The sequence below is a fragment of the Clarias gariepinus genome, chromosome 2 (assembly GCF_024256425.1).
Source record: "Clarias gariepinus isolate MV-2021 ecotype Netherlands chromosome 2, CGAR_prim_01v2, whole genome shotgun sequence".
In the NCBI taxonomy this organism is placed as follows: Eukaryota; Metazoa; Chordata; class Actinopteri; order Siluriformes; family Clariidae; genus Clarias; species Clarias gariepinus.
This window is the reverse complement of record NC_071101.1, coordinates 41,539,113-41,554,704: the sequence shown is the minus strand read 5'-3', so window position 1 is coordinate 41,554,704 and position 15,592 is coordinate 41,539,113. Positions and strand designations below refer to the sequence as shown.

General features: G+C 41.5%; 1 protein-coding gene across 1 annotated transcript in view; it reads left to right on the top strand.

The window, feature by feature from the left end:
• The window catches only part of bach2b (BTB and CNC homology 1, basic leucine zipper transcription factor 2b), a 94,419-nt gene that overhangs the window by 64,511 nt on the left and 14,316 nt on the right, over nucleotides 1-15,592 (top strand). Inside the window, exon 2 of the mRNA XM_053484133.1 lies at nucleotides 7,136-7,390. Coding sequence (XP_053340108.1) covers nucleotides 7,148-7,390 — 243 coding nt within the window. The 5' untranslated portion in view covers nucleotides 7,136-7,147. The remainder of the gene's footprint in view (nucleotides 1-7,135; nucleotides 7,391-15,592) is intronic.

Genomic DNA, 15,592 nt, shown 5'->3' with positions numbered 1-15,592 from the left:
AATAGGATTCCAGTGAGGAAGATTGTTTTATTCAGATGCTAACATAAGTACATGTTGTTGACTGGAAAAAGGGTTTGTAGAAATAGTTCAAAGGTTAAAGTTACAAATAAGCTGAGCTTTAATGTAGTCAGTAATATCATTATTTCAGGTTTTAAGCATTCATCGAATTCATCTGTTTGTCTTCGTGGACGGCAGAACTCTCTGCATGAAGATTTTTTTTTTTTTCAATCATTAAATCCGGCATGACTGTTTATACGTTTTACTCAATATTTTGATTTCAGTTATGTTGCAGGTAAACTTCAGGCAGATATCCTACTACTGCAAAAGTTCAAATGACTTCTGTCCAGCGGTCGATTTAAGACGCGCCCACAGTTTAGTGAACAAACACCATCATAAGACCTCTTATTATACCAATAAAATGAAGTAACTCCTTTGCTGATACATAACTATGAAAAATCTGAATCTCTGCATCCCTGCCTCCCTTTAACTCTTTTCTGTAAATTAGTCCTAAATTATGGGGAAAAAGTGGTACTTTCACATATATTTACTGTAGTGAGAATACGTCACATACAGTATAAATCATATATTTGCAAAAGCAGTTGAAAGGAAAAAAGTAAGACATCATTTCTTTGGCATACACACACAAACACACTCATAAAAAAATTCATAGAGTTATAAATAAGCAAAGTTACATGATTTAAAGAGGCGGATGAGGTTACGGGGTTGGTTTAGAAGAATGAACCGGTTTAGAAATGGGAAGCGAGGTGAGGAAGACGTCCAAGACAAACACTCTGTCTAGACTGTAAACACTGGAGCGCTCTAAATAACATTTACCCAATATTATAGACCTACTGTTTAATTCACTCTGCGCTCTAAAGCGATAAAAACTGATTGTGTATGAGATACCATGATTAGAAAGCTTTCAGGCCTATTCACTCTCCACGACATTTGTATGTAAACTAATAGCCATGTGCATAGAGGCACGATCGCGTTTATAATAATCATGCAGCGGCAGCACCAACATTAGTGAGTGAGCATTTTAGCCCGTGTGTATCTGTGTGAAGCACAATATGACGAGCCATTAAAGAGACTTCAGAGACCAGAGAGAGCTGAGCTGCAGGACGCCCGGTGCCGTGTGCGTCTCTGGATCGCATCACTACACACCGCAGGAGGGCTGCACTCAAGTACTCAGAGAGACTTATCCAAGGAGGCTGTTGTCATGGCACCCCTGATGGGGGTTGGGAATCGAGTAAGAAAGTGATGGCACATGCGTTTGATGTCGGTCACGTGGGCCGTGCGTGAGCATCGGCTGCTTTGTTCTGTCAGCATCGCTCTGCTCAGTCACACTCGCGGCCCGCCGGGGTTGGGGGGGAGGAATCGTATCTCCAGGCGCATCAACATTCTGTCACACACACTCTCGCTCCTCAGGAGACGCCTCGCTCTTTACGGGTGCCAGTTCTGCTCATCAGAAGAGATTTAAGCCCCAAATAGAGCAGAGGGAGTTTCAGTTTGCAGTCGCAGCACCTTCAGCCTTTAAACACACCCTCAGAACACTTTACACGCACACACACACACATACATACAGCATAATCTATTTGAAAAATCTATTTGAAAAATGTGCATATAATATAGTGTAATTATATTATATACAATTTTATATGATTATATAATATATGTACAGTGGAATACAAATATCATGTGTGTATGGTTTCTTTACATATATATTTATTTAAAATAATTTGAAAAAGCTTTATTAAATATTGAAATCCTGTTAGCATTCATTGAACTATGATCGTTAACATGTATTAATAATGATCAGATCCTCTACTACTAATCATTTCTTTAATGGGTTGTAACTAACAAGAGAACATTAAAAATGCCATTTAAAACTTTCTAGATTATTTACTGGTCTCTGTGGAAACCATTAAAGAACAAGACCGCTACTGAAGGCCATGTGCATCAATAGGCATCAGATTTCTAAAAGCCAAATCCATTAACAAGCATTCAACAAAAGAGAGCACCCATGTTCGCCTCACACGTCATTAAGTGTTACACCTTCCTCTCCATGAGATTACTGCATCCCCCCCGGAGCGAGAAACACGTAATGCTGTTCTCAGCTGCTCAGGGTAGCAGGGAAGGAAAAGATGCCCCCCTCGGCCTAAGAATAAACGGGATGAGCGAAAGAGAGAGAGAGAGAGAGAGAAGGGAGCAAGAACAACATCTTTGCGCCACTCAGCACTTCTGATCAGAAAAACTAACCCCAAACCAGTCATTTGTGGCGAGAGCGTGTGTGTGAACGCGTTGTCCTCGCGTTCCTCTGGAAATGCTCCGGCACGGAAAGTGCATTCCGGAGTCAAAACACTGTGTTTGGGCTCAGACGAAGCCTGCAACCACATCTGGAAACATTATTCTTGGAAGGCAGGTCATTATGTGTTTTAAACAACAGAGCGAGAAAAGCACGAGGGGAAAGGAAGACAACGGGAAAAAACAATAATTGGAGAAATTAGACGAGCAAGTGGCCACAACAACAACTCCTTTATGTGGAGGAGGAATTCATAACAATAGCTGGAATCAGATCAGTGCTGAAGGCAGTAACTAGTTCCGTAAATCTACAATGGGTGCTCAAGTCAAAGCGGGACATTGATTGTGCAAAATAATCGAACACAGTTATGAACACAGAATAAAAACTCCCTTTATTTTCTCTGTATAATCCCCTGTTACACTAATGCGCTTATCCCAGCGTTTCACTGGTGCTTGGACACCATCCAGGTGGAAAGTTTTCTCACTACGCTGGAGCCGTGAATGGACTGCATGCTTCATGTCTGAAACGCCGGCCTTCCAGGAACTCCTTTAATCACCTAAACATGTGGAAATGGCTTGGGGGGAATGGGTCATTGTCATGTTCATGCATCGTCCTGAAAAAACACAACATCTTTGGTCATCAAACTAGGCTGATTTAAAGTAAAAGGGGCAATGAATAAGTTCCTGAGAGGTTGAAGCAGACAGTCCGATCATGGCTCCGGTATACTGAGAAAGCTTTCTACCTTGATGGTGTCCAAACACTAATGAAACAAAGCATGCATGATGTTTAAAACGCTGGCCTCCTAGGAACTCCTTTAACAGCACAAAGATGTGGAAATGGCTGTACAGGGAATGTTTTGTCTCCATTAACGTGTTAGAGGAGTTCCTGGGAGGCCAGGAAGCAGGCAGTCAGATCATGGCTCCAAACATGTGTTCTGTTTTTCGGCACAATCGGAAATCCCGGAAATTTGACTTGAACACCCCTCGTAGTTAGTTCTTAGACTGTAAACTGTACGCAGCGCATCCACCATATATACAGTACACTCCGTACATGTGTAAGGTGTTGCCATAGAAACAATAATTTATTATGAAGTCATGAATTCCATAGGTGATGATGTACAGTAGCATTTCAAAACATGCTTTACACTGACTTTTATTCATATAAAAGTTGAAATTGAGAATGTGATTATATATTAGCTGTACAAACACATATTGCGCTGCGACTATCACACCCACTATCTGCCCTTTATACAGCATGGTGGATCATTTCTGAGGATCATATAACGTGATTCGCCACACCGGAAACCCAGCTCAGACAGGAGCAGCAGCCGTGCGTTCGCTGAGATGCGTTTTTTCCTCGGTATATTAGTCAGCAGAAACGTGCAAACAGTTCTTATCTCTTAGCTTCTCTGCGTGTTTGTCTAGTAACGCAGTCAGCTACAAGCGCAGCCACCACAAGCTTTCTGCTTGTGTTTGTCCTACATCAAGAAACCACATTACTCCAGCTCACATAGCACACACACACACGCACTCTCACACACACAGAGTGCAGCTTGCGAGCTCTCAGCCCTGTGGTTTTGGGGTAGACTCGGTGAGAGAGGAGAGACTGGCTCGTGGGCCTCTGGTTCCATTTCAGCAGTGCTGGAGTTTCCGTTAACGCATGGCCCGGGTGCGAGTTTCCGCCCCAGCGTGGTTGGCGTGATGTGGTGGATGGGGCGGATGGGGCGGATGGGGCACCAGTGACCCTGCGACCCACCTGCTAGCTCCTGTAGGCGGGACACCTACAGCCAAATGTACCAAACGAATCTTCTGGGACGTCAAGTGCTTGTGGGTGGGGCTTAACTGATAAGCCACGCCCACAGCACCCCAAGACCCAAACTCAACTTCATGTGATGTTTGTTGTCGTTTTGTCTTTTTCTCTTCCTTTATCTCTTCACCCTGTCCTCCTTCTTCTTCTCCTTCTTCTCGCCGTTCTCTCATACCTGCTCGAGGATATCTCGTATTGCCCTCCTTTTCTCTCTATTTTCTCTCTTTCTCTCTCCCTCTCACTCATTATCACTTCAAATCTCTCTTATATTTCTGTCCTCTCTTTATGTAGTTTCTCACGTTTTTCTCACCTTTTTCTCTCTCTCGCACGTATGCACTTTTTTATTCTTTCTCCAATTCTTGTTTTTTATATCATGACACCGCTCTTCCCTTACTCCTCTTTGTTATTATTCCTTCTCTCTCTCTCTCTCTCTCTCTTTGTGAGTCTTTATCATTCTTGACGTCTCTCTTATTTCTCTTCTCTTTGTGATTTCTCTCTCCTTTTTTGTTTTTATCTTATCTTTTCTTCATGGCTTTATATCTCTTTCATCTCTCTCTTGCTCATTCTTGTCTCGCTAATTTTTGTCTCCCTTTCTCTAACTTTATCTTTTGCCACCGCTCTTCCCTTCATCTTTTCTTTCCGTTCCATTCTTGTTCTCTCTCACTCGTTCTTCTTTTCTTCTATTTCTATTCTTTGTCTTATTTCCCCATTTCTCTATCCACAGTCTCATTTTTTTCCTCTCTTTCACTTCTTTTACGGCTTCTTTCTCACTTTTCTTATTTTTCTTCTTCTTATCTCTCTCTCTCTCGCTCGCTTTTGCTCGTTTTTACTTGCCTTCTCTCTCTCTCACTTTTTCATTCTTTCTCCCATTCTTATTCTTCTCTTCTTTCGTTTACCTGTTTCTCTTTAATTCTCTATTCTTCTTGATGCCTCTTCTATTTCTCTCCTCAATCTCATTCAATTTTCTTTTTCTTTCTAATGGCTTGTTTTTTTTTACATCCCTCTCTCTCTCTTTGTTTATTCTTGTCTTTTTTGTCTTTTGACATGGCTTGTGTTTGTCCACCTTCTTCTCACCTTTCACTTATTCTTTCTCTCTCCAAATCTAATCATTCTTTTGATTTCTCTTGCCAGTTCCTCTAACACCTCTTCATCCCATCTCTTTTTTATTCTTTCTTAATGATCTTTCTTTCTTGTCTTCTTTTACTTTTTTCTTCTCTGTTTTCTTTTTTCTCCTAAAAAATATATAATAATAAATATGAGAGTGCATTTCTTCTTTTAATTTTCTCTCTTTTTCTCTCAGTCTTTCCCTCTGTTTTCTCTCCTTTTCATTTTCTTTCATTTTCTTTCACTCCTCTTTAGTCTCTCACATTACTTTCCTAGCTGTTTATTTTTTAACGTCTCGTTTCTCAGTTTTCTTCTTGCATCTCTCCTTCTCTTTCACTCTCTCTTTCATTTCCCGTTTCACTTTATCTTTGTCTCTTACATATTTCTTCTCTTTTTCTCTCACTCACTCGTTATTTTTAATATCGCCTCTTTCTCCATGGATTTATCCCATCTCCGGTCATTCTTACTTCTTCTTTCCATTTTGTCTCTCTCTCTCTTTCTCTTTCTTTTCCTTTTTTCCTACCCCTAGTCTTCTTTCACTATCTTTTTTTTTCTCAATTCCTTTTTCCATCTGTCTTTCTTCATCTGTCTCTTCTCTTCTTTATGCTCCTTCTTCTCACATTTATCTGCACTTTCTCTCACTCTTTTCTCATACTTTCTCAGCTTTTATTTCTTTTATTTCCAACCTTCTGTCAGTCTGTCACTCACTTTTACTGTCAATCCTGTGTCTGTGTGTGTGTGTGTGTGTGTGTGTGTGTGTGTGTGTGTGTGTGTAGGCCAGGAGCATGACTGTTAGCAGAGCAGCACACAAGGAAACAAACAAATACACACACACACACACACACACACACACACACACACATGCATGCTGAACAACTCACCATGTTGCCATGAAAATAAAAATGAAAAATAAACAGATGTTGTTCCTCAGGTTGTGTCTTTGATACGTGAGTGTGAGGAGATGTGTGTGTGTGTGTGTGTGTGTGTGTGTGTTCTCACATAGAATCAAAGAAAGCACAGTTATCTTTGTGCTTCATGAGTCATGGTGCATATTTATACACGTGGGTGTACGAGTGGGTGTGTGTGTGCGTGTGTGTTTAATTTCATCTGTGTGTGGTGCAGTTGATTGACCTCATTTTATTAAAAAGTTCGTTCAGTAATTAGTTTGCCACTGTTTACCTCGTTACCGGCTAATTATTACGCTGCGAGTAAAAAAAGAAGAACTGTTAATAAGCAGCACATTTAGTTATATGAGGAATAGACCAGCTTTAAGAAGGCTACTACAGTGTGTGTGTGTGTGTGTGTGTGTGTGTGTGTGTGTGTGTGTGTATTATTTACACAATTTGCATTAGTATGCATTAGTTTGACTAAAGGTCATAATTTAACAATCTCCAACTAGGACAAAACATTTTTTTTAATTCCGCAGCGACATTTCTCCAAACTTTTAAAGGTCCCGTATTTGACTATGTCTTTAACAAGTTAACACAGGCCTCAGAGCTCCGCCAAAGTGTCCTTCTGTTTACTCCTTTGCCAAACACTCCATTTTGGTGTCTATGTAAATAAGGTACTGCTGAGCCACGCCCCTTCCGGGGGATCAGCAGAGGCAGGGGGAGGGGCTTTTCTTATATGATGTCACAAAAGTGAGGGAACATCTAATTGGCTTGTTTAAGCCCTGAGACAAAAAGAAAGGGAAAATTTTAACGTCAAAAAAGTAAAGTTTGCATAATACGTGAATGTTTTAAAGAAAATCGAGTTCTTTTTTCTCTCTCTTTCTTCCGCTATCTCTTTGTCTGTTCAGTGATTATACACTGCAATGTAGAACCAACAAGGTGTATGTGTATATATATATATATGTGTGTGTGTGTGTGTGTGCGCCTCGTGGTGTGACAGTGAACTGACGTTTCTCACGTGTCTCTCTCGCAGGGTGTGTGCGGTATGTCCGTGGATGAGCAGCCGGAGGGCCCGATGTACGTGTATGAGTCGACGGTGCACTGCTCCAACCTCCTGCTGGGCCTGAACGAGCAGCGCGAGCGCGGTCTGCTCTGCGATGTCACCGTGCAGGTGGAGGGCAAGCAGTTCCGTGCCCACCGTGCCGTGCTGGCAGCCTGCAGCGGGTACTTCCTGCAGGGCCTGGTGGCACACGGTGACAAAGAGCTCATCCTCACCATGCCCGATGAGGTACGGCCGCACACACATACTGTACTCATATGCTTAGGCCAAGTTTATTGGTAATTACCAAGGAATAAGGACGGTATGTGGATTGTGTCGCGATATTTTAACCAAACTGGGAAGATTTTATTTTGTTGCACAAAAGTACCTTGTACAGTACATACAACGCTCTAATCCAGGAAACACATTTCGCTGGTGTTTCTGTGTCGCACGAGTCTGCCGAGAGCTCATTAACATGCATAGTTATCACACAAAAGACGTCTGTGTTGCTTTTCGTCGTGCTGCTAACAAGGAGGTGGGAAAGGGGGGGAAAAAAATCCCTTAATAAGATTCCTCCTTTTCTGAACGTTCGAGATGCGTTCGTCATCTTGCAGACGTAACCCCGGGGAGGCGGATCCCAGTGAAATATCCTTTCGGTTTCTCTGACGCCCAGGTGACGGGCAGGGCGGGAAGGCTCTAACGGAGACGAGCGGAGGAGATCTCGTCCTCCTCACCTACAGCACAGAGTGAGATCTCGAGGTTTCAAGAATCAGAAAGACAAGAGCTTGTCAGCTCTAACCCTCCGTAGACTCGGGTTGAAAAGCGCAGCCAGGCGTTCTTCCGTTATCACCAAGTGTAGGAGATTCATGATTCATTAATGCTGAAAGCTCAGAGGTTCCTATGCGTGGAAAGTTTGAATCCCTGAGCTGCCGAGAAGACACCGCCGAGCAAGATTACTGTGTAGTTTCAAAACTGAATTAGCACATGTCTTCTGATGATTTAGGAAAGTAGTAATCAGTGAAGCGGAGTTATTGACTGGTACCGCTCTTTCTTAGAATACTGTGATGTCAGAAAAGAAAAACTCAATTCAAAAAAGTCGTGAGATTTTATTTTTTGCCGACCCTGGACCTGAGCGACAGAAGCAAGCCCAGATCATAACAGTGTCTCCAGAGTCTTGTGCGGTGGACACTATCCATGATCGCGCACATCACTCTGGGACAGGGTCAGTCTGGACCCTTTTTATCGCTCCAAAGTATGATCTTTAAAAAGTGACTTTTTTTTTTTTATATGTCTGATCACATTTCTTCCAGCACTATCCTTCCAGGTTTTAATAATGCTATAGACAGTCCTTAACCTAATCACAGTCATTTTGGCGATATCCCTAGTTGTTTTCTTTGCTTTATGCATGTCGGATTATTTGAGTTGAATTAAAGTAATATGTTAGCAATAGGTGATAAATGACTACATGATATTGTATGTTATAAAACCAGATTTATCAGCTGTCGATTTCATTATTTATTTTTATTTTTTTACATTAGAAAGGGGTCGCTTTCAATTCAAGTATAGCTTTTTATTTGATCCTATAATTTCATGTGTTTTGTGTTAGAAATTGTGCATGCTTTTTATCCCTTTTCGGGATCATGCACACAAACACACACGCTCCTTTAAAAATGTATACATTCAAAGATGTCTGTATTGCACGCAGACTGGCAGAAAAGCCCAAGTTCCACCGAAAGCTGGGGGAGAAATATTTACTGCGGATGAAATGCGAAACAAAAGACCAAAGACCAAATGCTCCCCTCCCCATCATCATGACCTACTGAGCTCTCTCTCTCTCTCTCTCTCTCTCTCTCTCTTTTTTTCTCTGAGATGACCTTGTTTATTGTTGAACGGAAGGGGCCGCATTGGACTGGTGACATCATCGGTGTTAGCCAGAGTGCGTTAGTGCAGAGAGAGAGAGGGAGAGAGAGAGAGGGAGAGAGAGAGAGGGAGAGAGAGAGGGAGAGAGAGTAAGAGAGAGAGAGGGAGAGACGCTATTAACCAGCTCTTTGTTCGAGTCTCAGCAGAGGCCTGAATCTTCAACAAAAGAACATAAAGGCATCCATATGGATTTCCTTGGAATTTTTATCTGATGTTACACAGCCAGGTTCAACAAACAAGAGAGGCTGTTCAAGTCAAACCGGGACTTTATATACTTCAGTGCAGAATAACAGAACACAGTTATGAGAGTTAAAAAAAAAAAAAACCTTTATTCCTCTATATGAGTCGCTGCTACAGTAATGAGTTTATCCCAGTGTCTCACTAGTGCTTGGACACCACCAAGGTGGACTGCCTGTCCGATTCATGTCTGGAACACCGGCCTCCCAGGAACTCCTTTATATTTCCCTACAATTATGTAAATGTCTTGGAGTGAGGGCAGGACTATATCAGTGATGTGGCAGTAACCCTCAGCCGAGATCCTGTAATGTGCAAGTGAATGTGTTGCTGAATGTTTGTGAGTTCAGTTCCCACAGACAGATGCATCACTTCTGCAAGTTATCCGTCGATTTTCAGGGATCAGGTGTTTTACTCGCTGAATGTCCGGCCGGGATCGTCATACTCAAGAGTCTCATCGGCGTACTGTGATAGAAGTCTTGTCCGTGAATTAATGCCTTCATTCACGAGGAAAAACTCATCACAGGTCCTGGTTCGACTTGATCGTCCCCCATAAATCAATATTTCATATATAAACATGCTTATATTACTGTATAGCATGGTTATTATATTATAGCATTATTCTGCATTCTGCATTCTGTTTAGTCAGAAAGTTTAGATTATTTAAAAAAGAATAATTTATAGCATCAGCAGCAATAACGGTAATAACAGCTGCATTATAATTAGAGATTGAGATTGATTGGGATCGGGGCGAACGTTTCTCCAGTTTCAAAGCTCTGTAACAGTCAGATGTGAAGCTTTCCTGGTTTCCAGCATCTCTGTAACCTGACACGTCCCTTTTTTTTTTTCTTCTTTTGCCTTACCGTGTCCCAGAAACCCTATAATGCACCGTTTGCAGCTGTTTTCCAGATGTTCTACAGCATTAAACATAACAATACACGGATTAAAAGAAAGTCTGACCAGCTTCTGTTTAGTAAATAAAACATTGAAATCATCGTGTGGTGTAAGAGCAATAAAACACTTCAGGGTGTGCCGCGACGCGTACATATTCATGAGGCTTTTGCTCTTAGATAGAGAAAGAGATAGCGAGAAAGAAGTGTGTGTGCGCGCATGTGTGTGTCTGTGTGTGTGTGTGGTGTGCCGCAGTCGAAGCTTCTTGGCTAAGCTGTGTCATTATGATTCAGCAGTGTTTGGGGTGTGTGTTTGTGTGTGTGTGTGTGTGTGTGTGTGTGTGTGTATTTGTGGTGGTGGGAATGATTCAGCGCTGGAACTCGACATACAGACGGCCACATGGATTCCATCACCACTCAAACACGCGCACACACACACACACACATACACTAGCGCACACACACACACAAACACCATATTGTTTGGACAAAGGGTTCAGCGTTGAGCTCTTGTGTTACTGTAGTAAAAGAATGCGGTGTCTACACCCAAGCCTGAGTTTAACCTCAATAACCAAAAGGAAAAATTTGGCCACTTTTATATGTTTTTTTATCTGAATGTAAATCATATTCGGCGAGGGGGGGAGGTTGTTTTTGGACGTCGGGATTTTCCTTCCTGTCAAAAAAGAGAACATTCTTCATCAATTTAAAGGAGTAAAACACGCGCCCGGTTGCGCCAACTTTACCCTGAACCAATTTGTATCTTCTGTAATTCTGCACCGCTAGTACAGCGAGCAAGTCTGCCTCTAGTTTAGGTTTAATCTGCATCACAGGGTTGATCGGTATCTCGAACTGGCTCAGTATGAAGAGCTCCGAAGTCTCGAAACACTTTCTTTCTCAGCACTTATATCGGTCATGGGTAAGAGTGATGCATTAGCGAGGATTTAAATTATAATGTAATTCTGTAGTTTGCATAACTTAAATAGTCGCTGAAGCTAGACTTGTACGCTATCGGCCAAAACGCAGTATACAGTAGGGGCTGATTTTATTTGATTTTTTTTTTTATGTTATGCTTATAATACAGACAATGTGTGTGGCCAAAAAAGCTACTGTTTATGTAACATGGAAGTGACTGATCTTAAATTCCCTAAAAAAATGTAAGTTGCTAACTTCAATCGTTTTGGAGGGATGATTCTACATGTGCCCCAAAAACAATAATTATAAATAATTATTTAAAATGCAAATTATTCATATTTTTTGGAGTATTGATGCTTAAATTGGTGTAAGCTTGTAGTAGCCTGTAAAATCCTCCAAAAAAAATGTTTTTTAAACACATGTAAAAAAAATTAGGGGCTTAAATTGTTTTTTTTTTGGATAAAAACTTAAAAAGCAAAAAATCTGTAGTGTCCGTAACCCTGTCACATTCATGCTGCAATATCTTAACAATTTTTCATTTTAGAATAATACACTTTTTTCAGGTTTATTTATCTTTTTATGTGTAATCTAAGTTGGCCAAGTTTTATCTAAATGACAGTTCAAAAGATCATTAAAAAAAGTTACGGACACTACAGACGTAAATTGTATTTAGCAAATCTGTTTCTTTTTATCTGATAAAAAATATAAATTTGGATGCATACTTGCAAAAAAATAAGGCGTGGATCGGGAAATAATAAGCATTAAGCATTATGAAACATGGCAGCGATACCATGTTTTGGTCGTGTATTAGCGTACTGGCTCATAGCGTAGTCTTAGCTAATCAGTTTCTCTAATGCACACCAGTACGTCAGAGCCGCAACATCGAATAAATTGTTATTAGTGTTGAAACGCTCACGCACTGAGGTTTGGAAGTGTTACTTCTCACTACCAAATATTCAACACTCGAAATCTCAGTCAAGGAAAGTTTTTTTTTTTTTTTTTTTCAATTTGTGCCATGTTGAAGTAATTATCGCAACCCAGAGACGTGTTTAGTCTTTGCATATTTTACCTCCTGTGGGTGTAAAGTGACTGAGAGGTGCACGGGAAAAGGGGGAAAAAGCAACATCACCTTTTACATTAGCCCTAAAACTGAACTTTTTTTTCTTAAGGAAGTGGCAGGATGAGGTCACACCCACAGTCTTTGATTGAAGCTTTGGTTTTAGTATTTCAGTTGGGCTTTGTTTTTTTTCTTTCTGATTATAGACGTGAGGCAAAATAACCCTGGAGCCGAGGCTCAAAAATAACTTGTGATTTAATCGTACATTTTGAGATTTAATTCGATCGAACATTGAATTCGATCAGATTTGAATCGAACGTCTCATGACTGATCCAAAGGTCTTATTGAGATCGCCTTCTACAGTATGTGTGCTAGTCATTAAACCGAAGGATAACTCTGAAAGTTGTCCGCTTGTCAGTTTGGCCCGAAGCGCCGTACGTGACTCATTGGCTGAGGTATGGACGTGATTAGCGCCGCTGGTGATGACGAGCAGTGGGTGTGTGGTTTTTTAGAGTAACCCGAGGCCACGACTCGGTCAGAATAATTAAAGACTAATCCTTTTCTCAAGTCGCTCTGACAGCCAGGCCTGATTTGGATGAGAAGTAGTAGAGGCTAAGGATTTAAGGAGGGATGAAAAGGTAAATGGTAGGCAGGTATTAATGGTTCATACACACACACACACACACACCAACAGGTTTCTTAGTGGGTCAAGAGCTGTAATCCTCACGACTGAAGCACATACTTTGCCACTAAGACACTTACAGTGAGTACAGAAGGTGATTTGGAACAGGCTGCCATGGTGCTTTAATAATATAATGTGGATATCATGTCAGATTATTAAATCATGCAAATTTGTCATGGCATACTTTTCTGAAATGTTTTGGTTATTGGAAATCATTTCCAAATATTTTTTTTAACAATAAGTGTAAAGTGACTAGAAAAGTAAGTGATGTGGCAAACTTTTCTCCTACAAATTTACGTAAATTAATACTACAGCGGTACCTCGGCATACGAACGCCTCTAAACGCTTATAAAGTTTACCTTAAGACCTGAAACTTTGCCCCGCCATTTTTGCCATTAAACCGATTATGACCAACTGAACCAAACACCGGCCAAGATGCAACCTGTTTCATTCTTTGCAAGAGTTTGTAAAGACAGCACCATGGGTCCCAAGAACGTTAGCAAGGATAGTAGCAAGAAAAAAAGGGAGCCGCTTTCAGCTTGGCTTTTTAAAGCAGCCGATACCAAGAGATATCATACACTAAGGTTAAGTGAGGTTTAATGTCTGTTAATTTCATATTTCACTTCATTTACATTTCTGTTGAGTTAGAAATGGGTAATATTGGTAATATTTTTGGTTGGCTGGAACGGATTATCCGCATTTACATTATTTCTTATGGGAAAATGTGTTTTGCAATATGACATTTTACCTTAAGGACTTGCCTCTGGAATTGATTAAATTCGTACGGTATGCCGACGTACCGCTGTACCAGCCTCCGTTTCATGCCTTCTTCATTATCTCTTCAGCCTGGCACTGCCTCAGCTCACCAGGTTTGTGCCATCATACCTGACACCAACGTACACACCCCCACACTTAAATTCTCCATTATTTTTTTAATAAAAATCCTTTAAGGTGAAAAACTAAATGTATGAATAGTATACACACCTCAGGAAAAGAAAAAATTTTTCCCCTTCTAGTGCACCTTCGCTTTAATAAAGCATTTATTTTGTCTCTCGAAAAAACAACAGTACAGCTCTTTGATGGAACCCTTTTGCAATCATTTACCATTTTTTGTTTCGTCTGCAGCACTAAAAGTGAATAAACAGTAATAAAACATAAGAACGTCCAGGTGCTGAAAAGCCTGCAGTGTTTATTTACAGAGCGAGTTCAGTAGACGGATAAAGAACGAGTAAGAGACACGGGTGACTGGAGAAAAAAGGACTTGGGTGGGGGGGGGGGGAGGCAAAAAGAGAGGGAGAAGGAGTCTTTCTTTCACACACACACACACACACACACACACACACACACACACACACACACAGTAAGCAGCTGTGAGACAGGAAGGACGCGTTCCTTCGCTAAAACAAAAGCAGTACCCGCGTGTTCCTCAGAGTGCGACCCCTCGTGAGGTCTCTGGAGACACCGAGGAAGTCCTTATTTTGGCAACGCCGAGGTCGTGACCTCTCTCCGTCTGTAGCGCCGCGGTAAATCTACAGTCTGGAGGGATTATTTATTACACTCTGATTTAATCCACACAGCCACCACCGGGGCAGTGTAACACTGTGTGTGTGTGTGTGTGTGTGTGTGTGTGTGTGTGTTGTGAACACTTCATTAAAAGGGAAATCACACTCCTGAGAGAATTGTAGCATGCGGTGCTGCGGAACATAAGACATGTTACCTGTTTGACCAGAAGTGAGAATATTAGCCAATAAACAAATTTAAACATCAGCACCGCAGAGACCCTGATCTGGTTCCACGGTTGATCCGGGTTTATTATTACCGTAAGTCTAACTTTAAATTGAATCCCCTGCTAATAAATAAAATATGCGAATCTGAAGAACAAGTGACACTGAAGGCGGCTTTTAACCGGCTTCGTGCAAAAGCTGAATTAAAATTTTTTTTACATGGTATGTGGGCATCAGCGGCTTAGTGGTTGGTTTCTCACTTGCCATGCCGACGACCTGGGTTCGATTCCCACCCGATGCCCAAACCCCAGCCACTGGATGCAGTGCCGGTTCGTTGGCCAGATAAAATGGTTGCGTCAGGGAGGGCATCCTGCATAAAACCTGTACCAAGTTGCCAACCTGTGGCAACCCCTTGACCAGAGCAGATATGTACTATAGTAAAGATATATCCATGGCATACTATAGTATTAGCGTGGTTCCCAATATTTGCCGTGGTGTTCACCAAAATACAGTGGTATACACCATAGTACCACCACGGTACCCACTGAAGTGCCACAGCACCTTCCCTGGCACTCGAAGGTGGTAACGTCTGAGATATCACAGTCATACCATAGTATTACCGTAGTGCATTATAGTACATACAATTGTAAAAATCCACCTCAAGTTTGACTTGTTCTTCAGATTTTATATTAGAAGGATATTCGAATACTTACTGTAAGGTAATAAACATCTTGGATCAACCATGGAACCAGATCAGGACCCCAGTCCTAATCAGTGGTGTTATTAATCACCGGCGTTGGTAAATACTCAGGTCTGATTGATCAGATCTTATCCTGGTCAATAGGGTCAAGGCAGGCATGAAGCCTATCCCAGGGCACACAGTGAGGTATAGCCAGGCTGGCGTGCCAATCTATCACAGGGCACAAACACTCACTTATACATAACAGGAGGAAACTGAAATACCTGAAGGAAACTCACCAAGCACGGCGAGATCATGCAAACTCCACGCACACAGACCCTGAGGCGGGAATC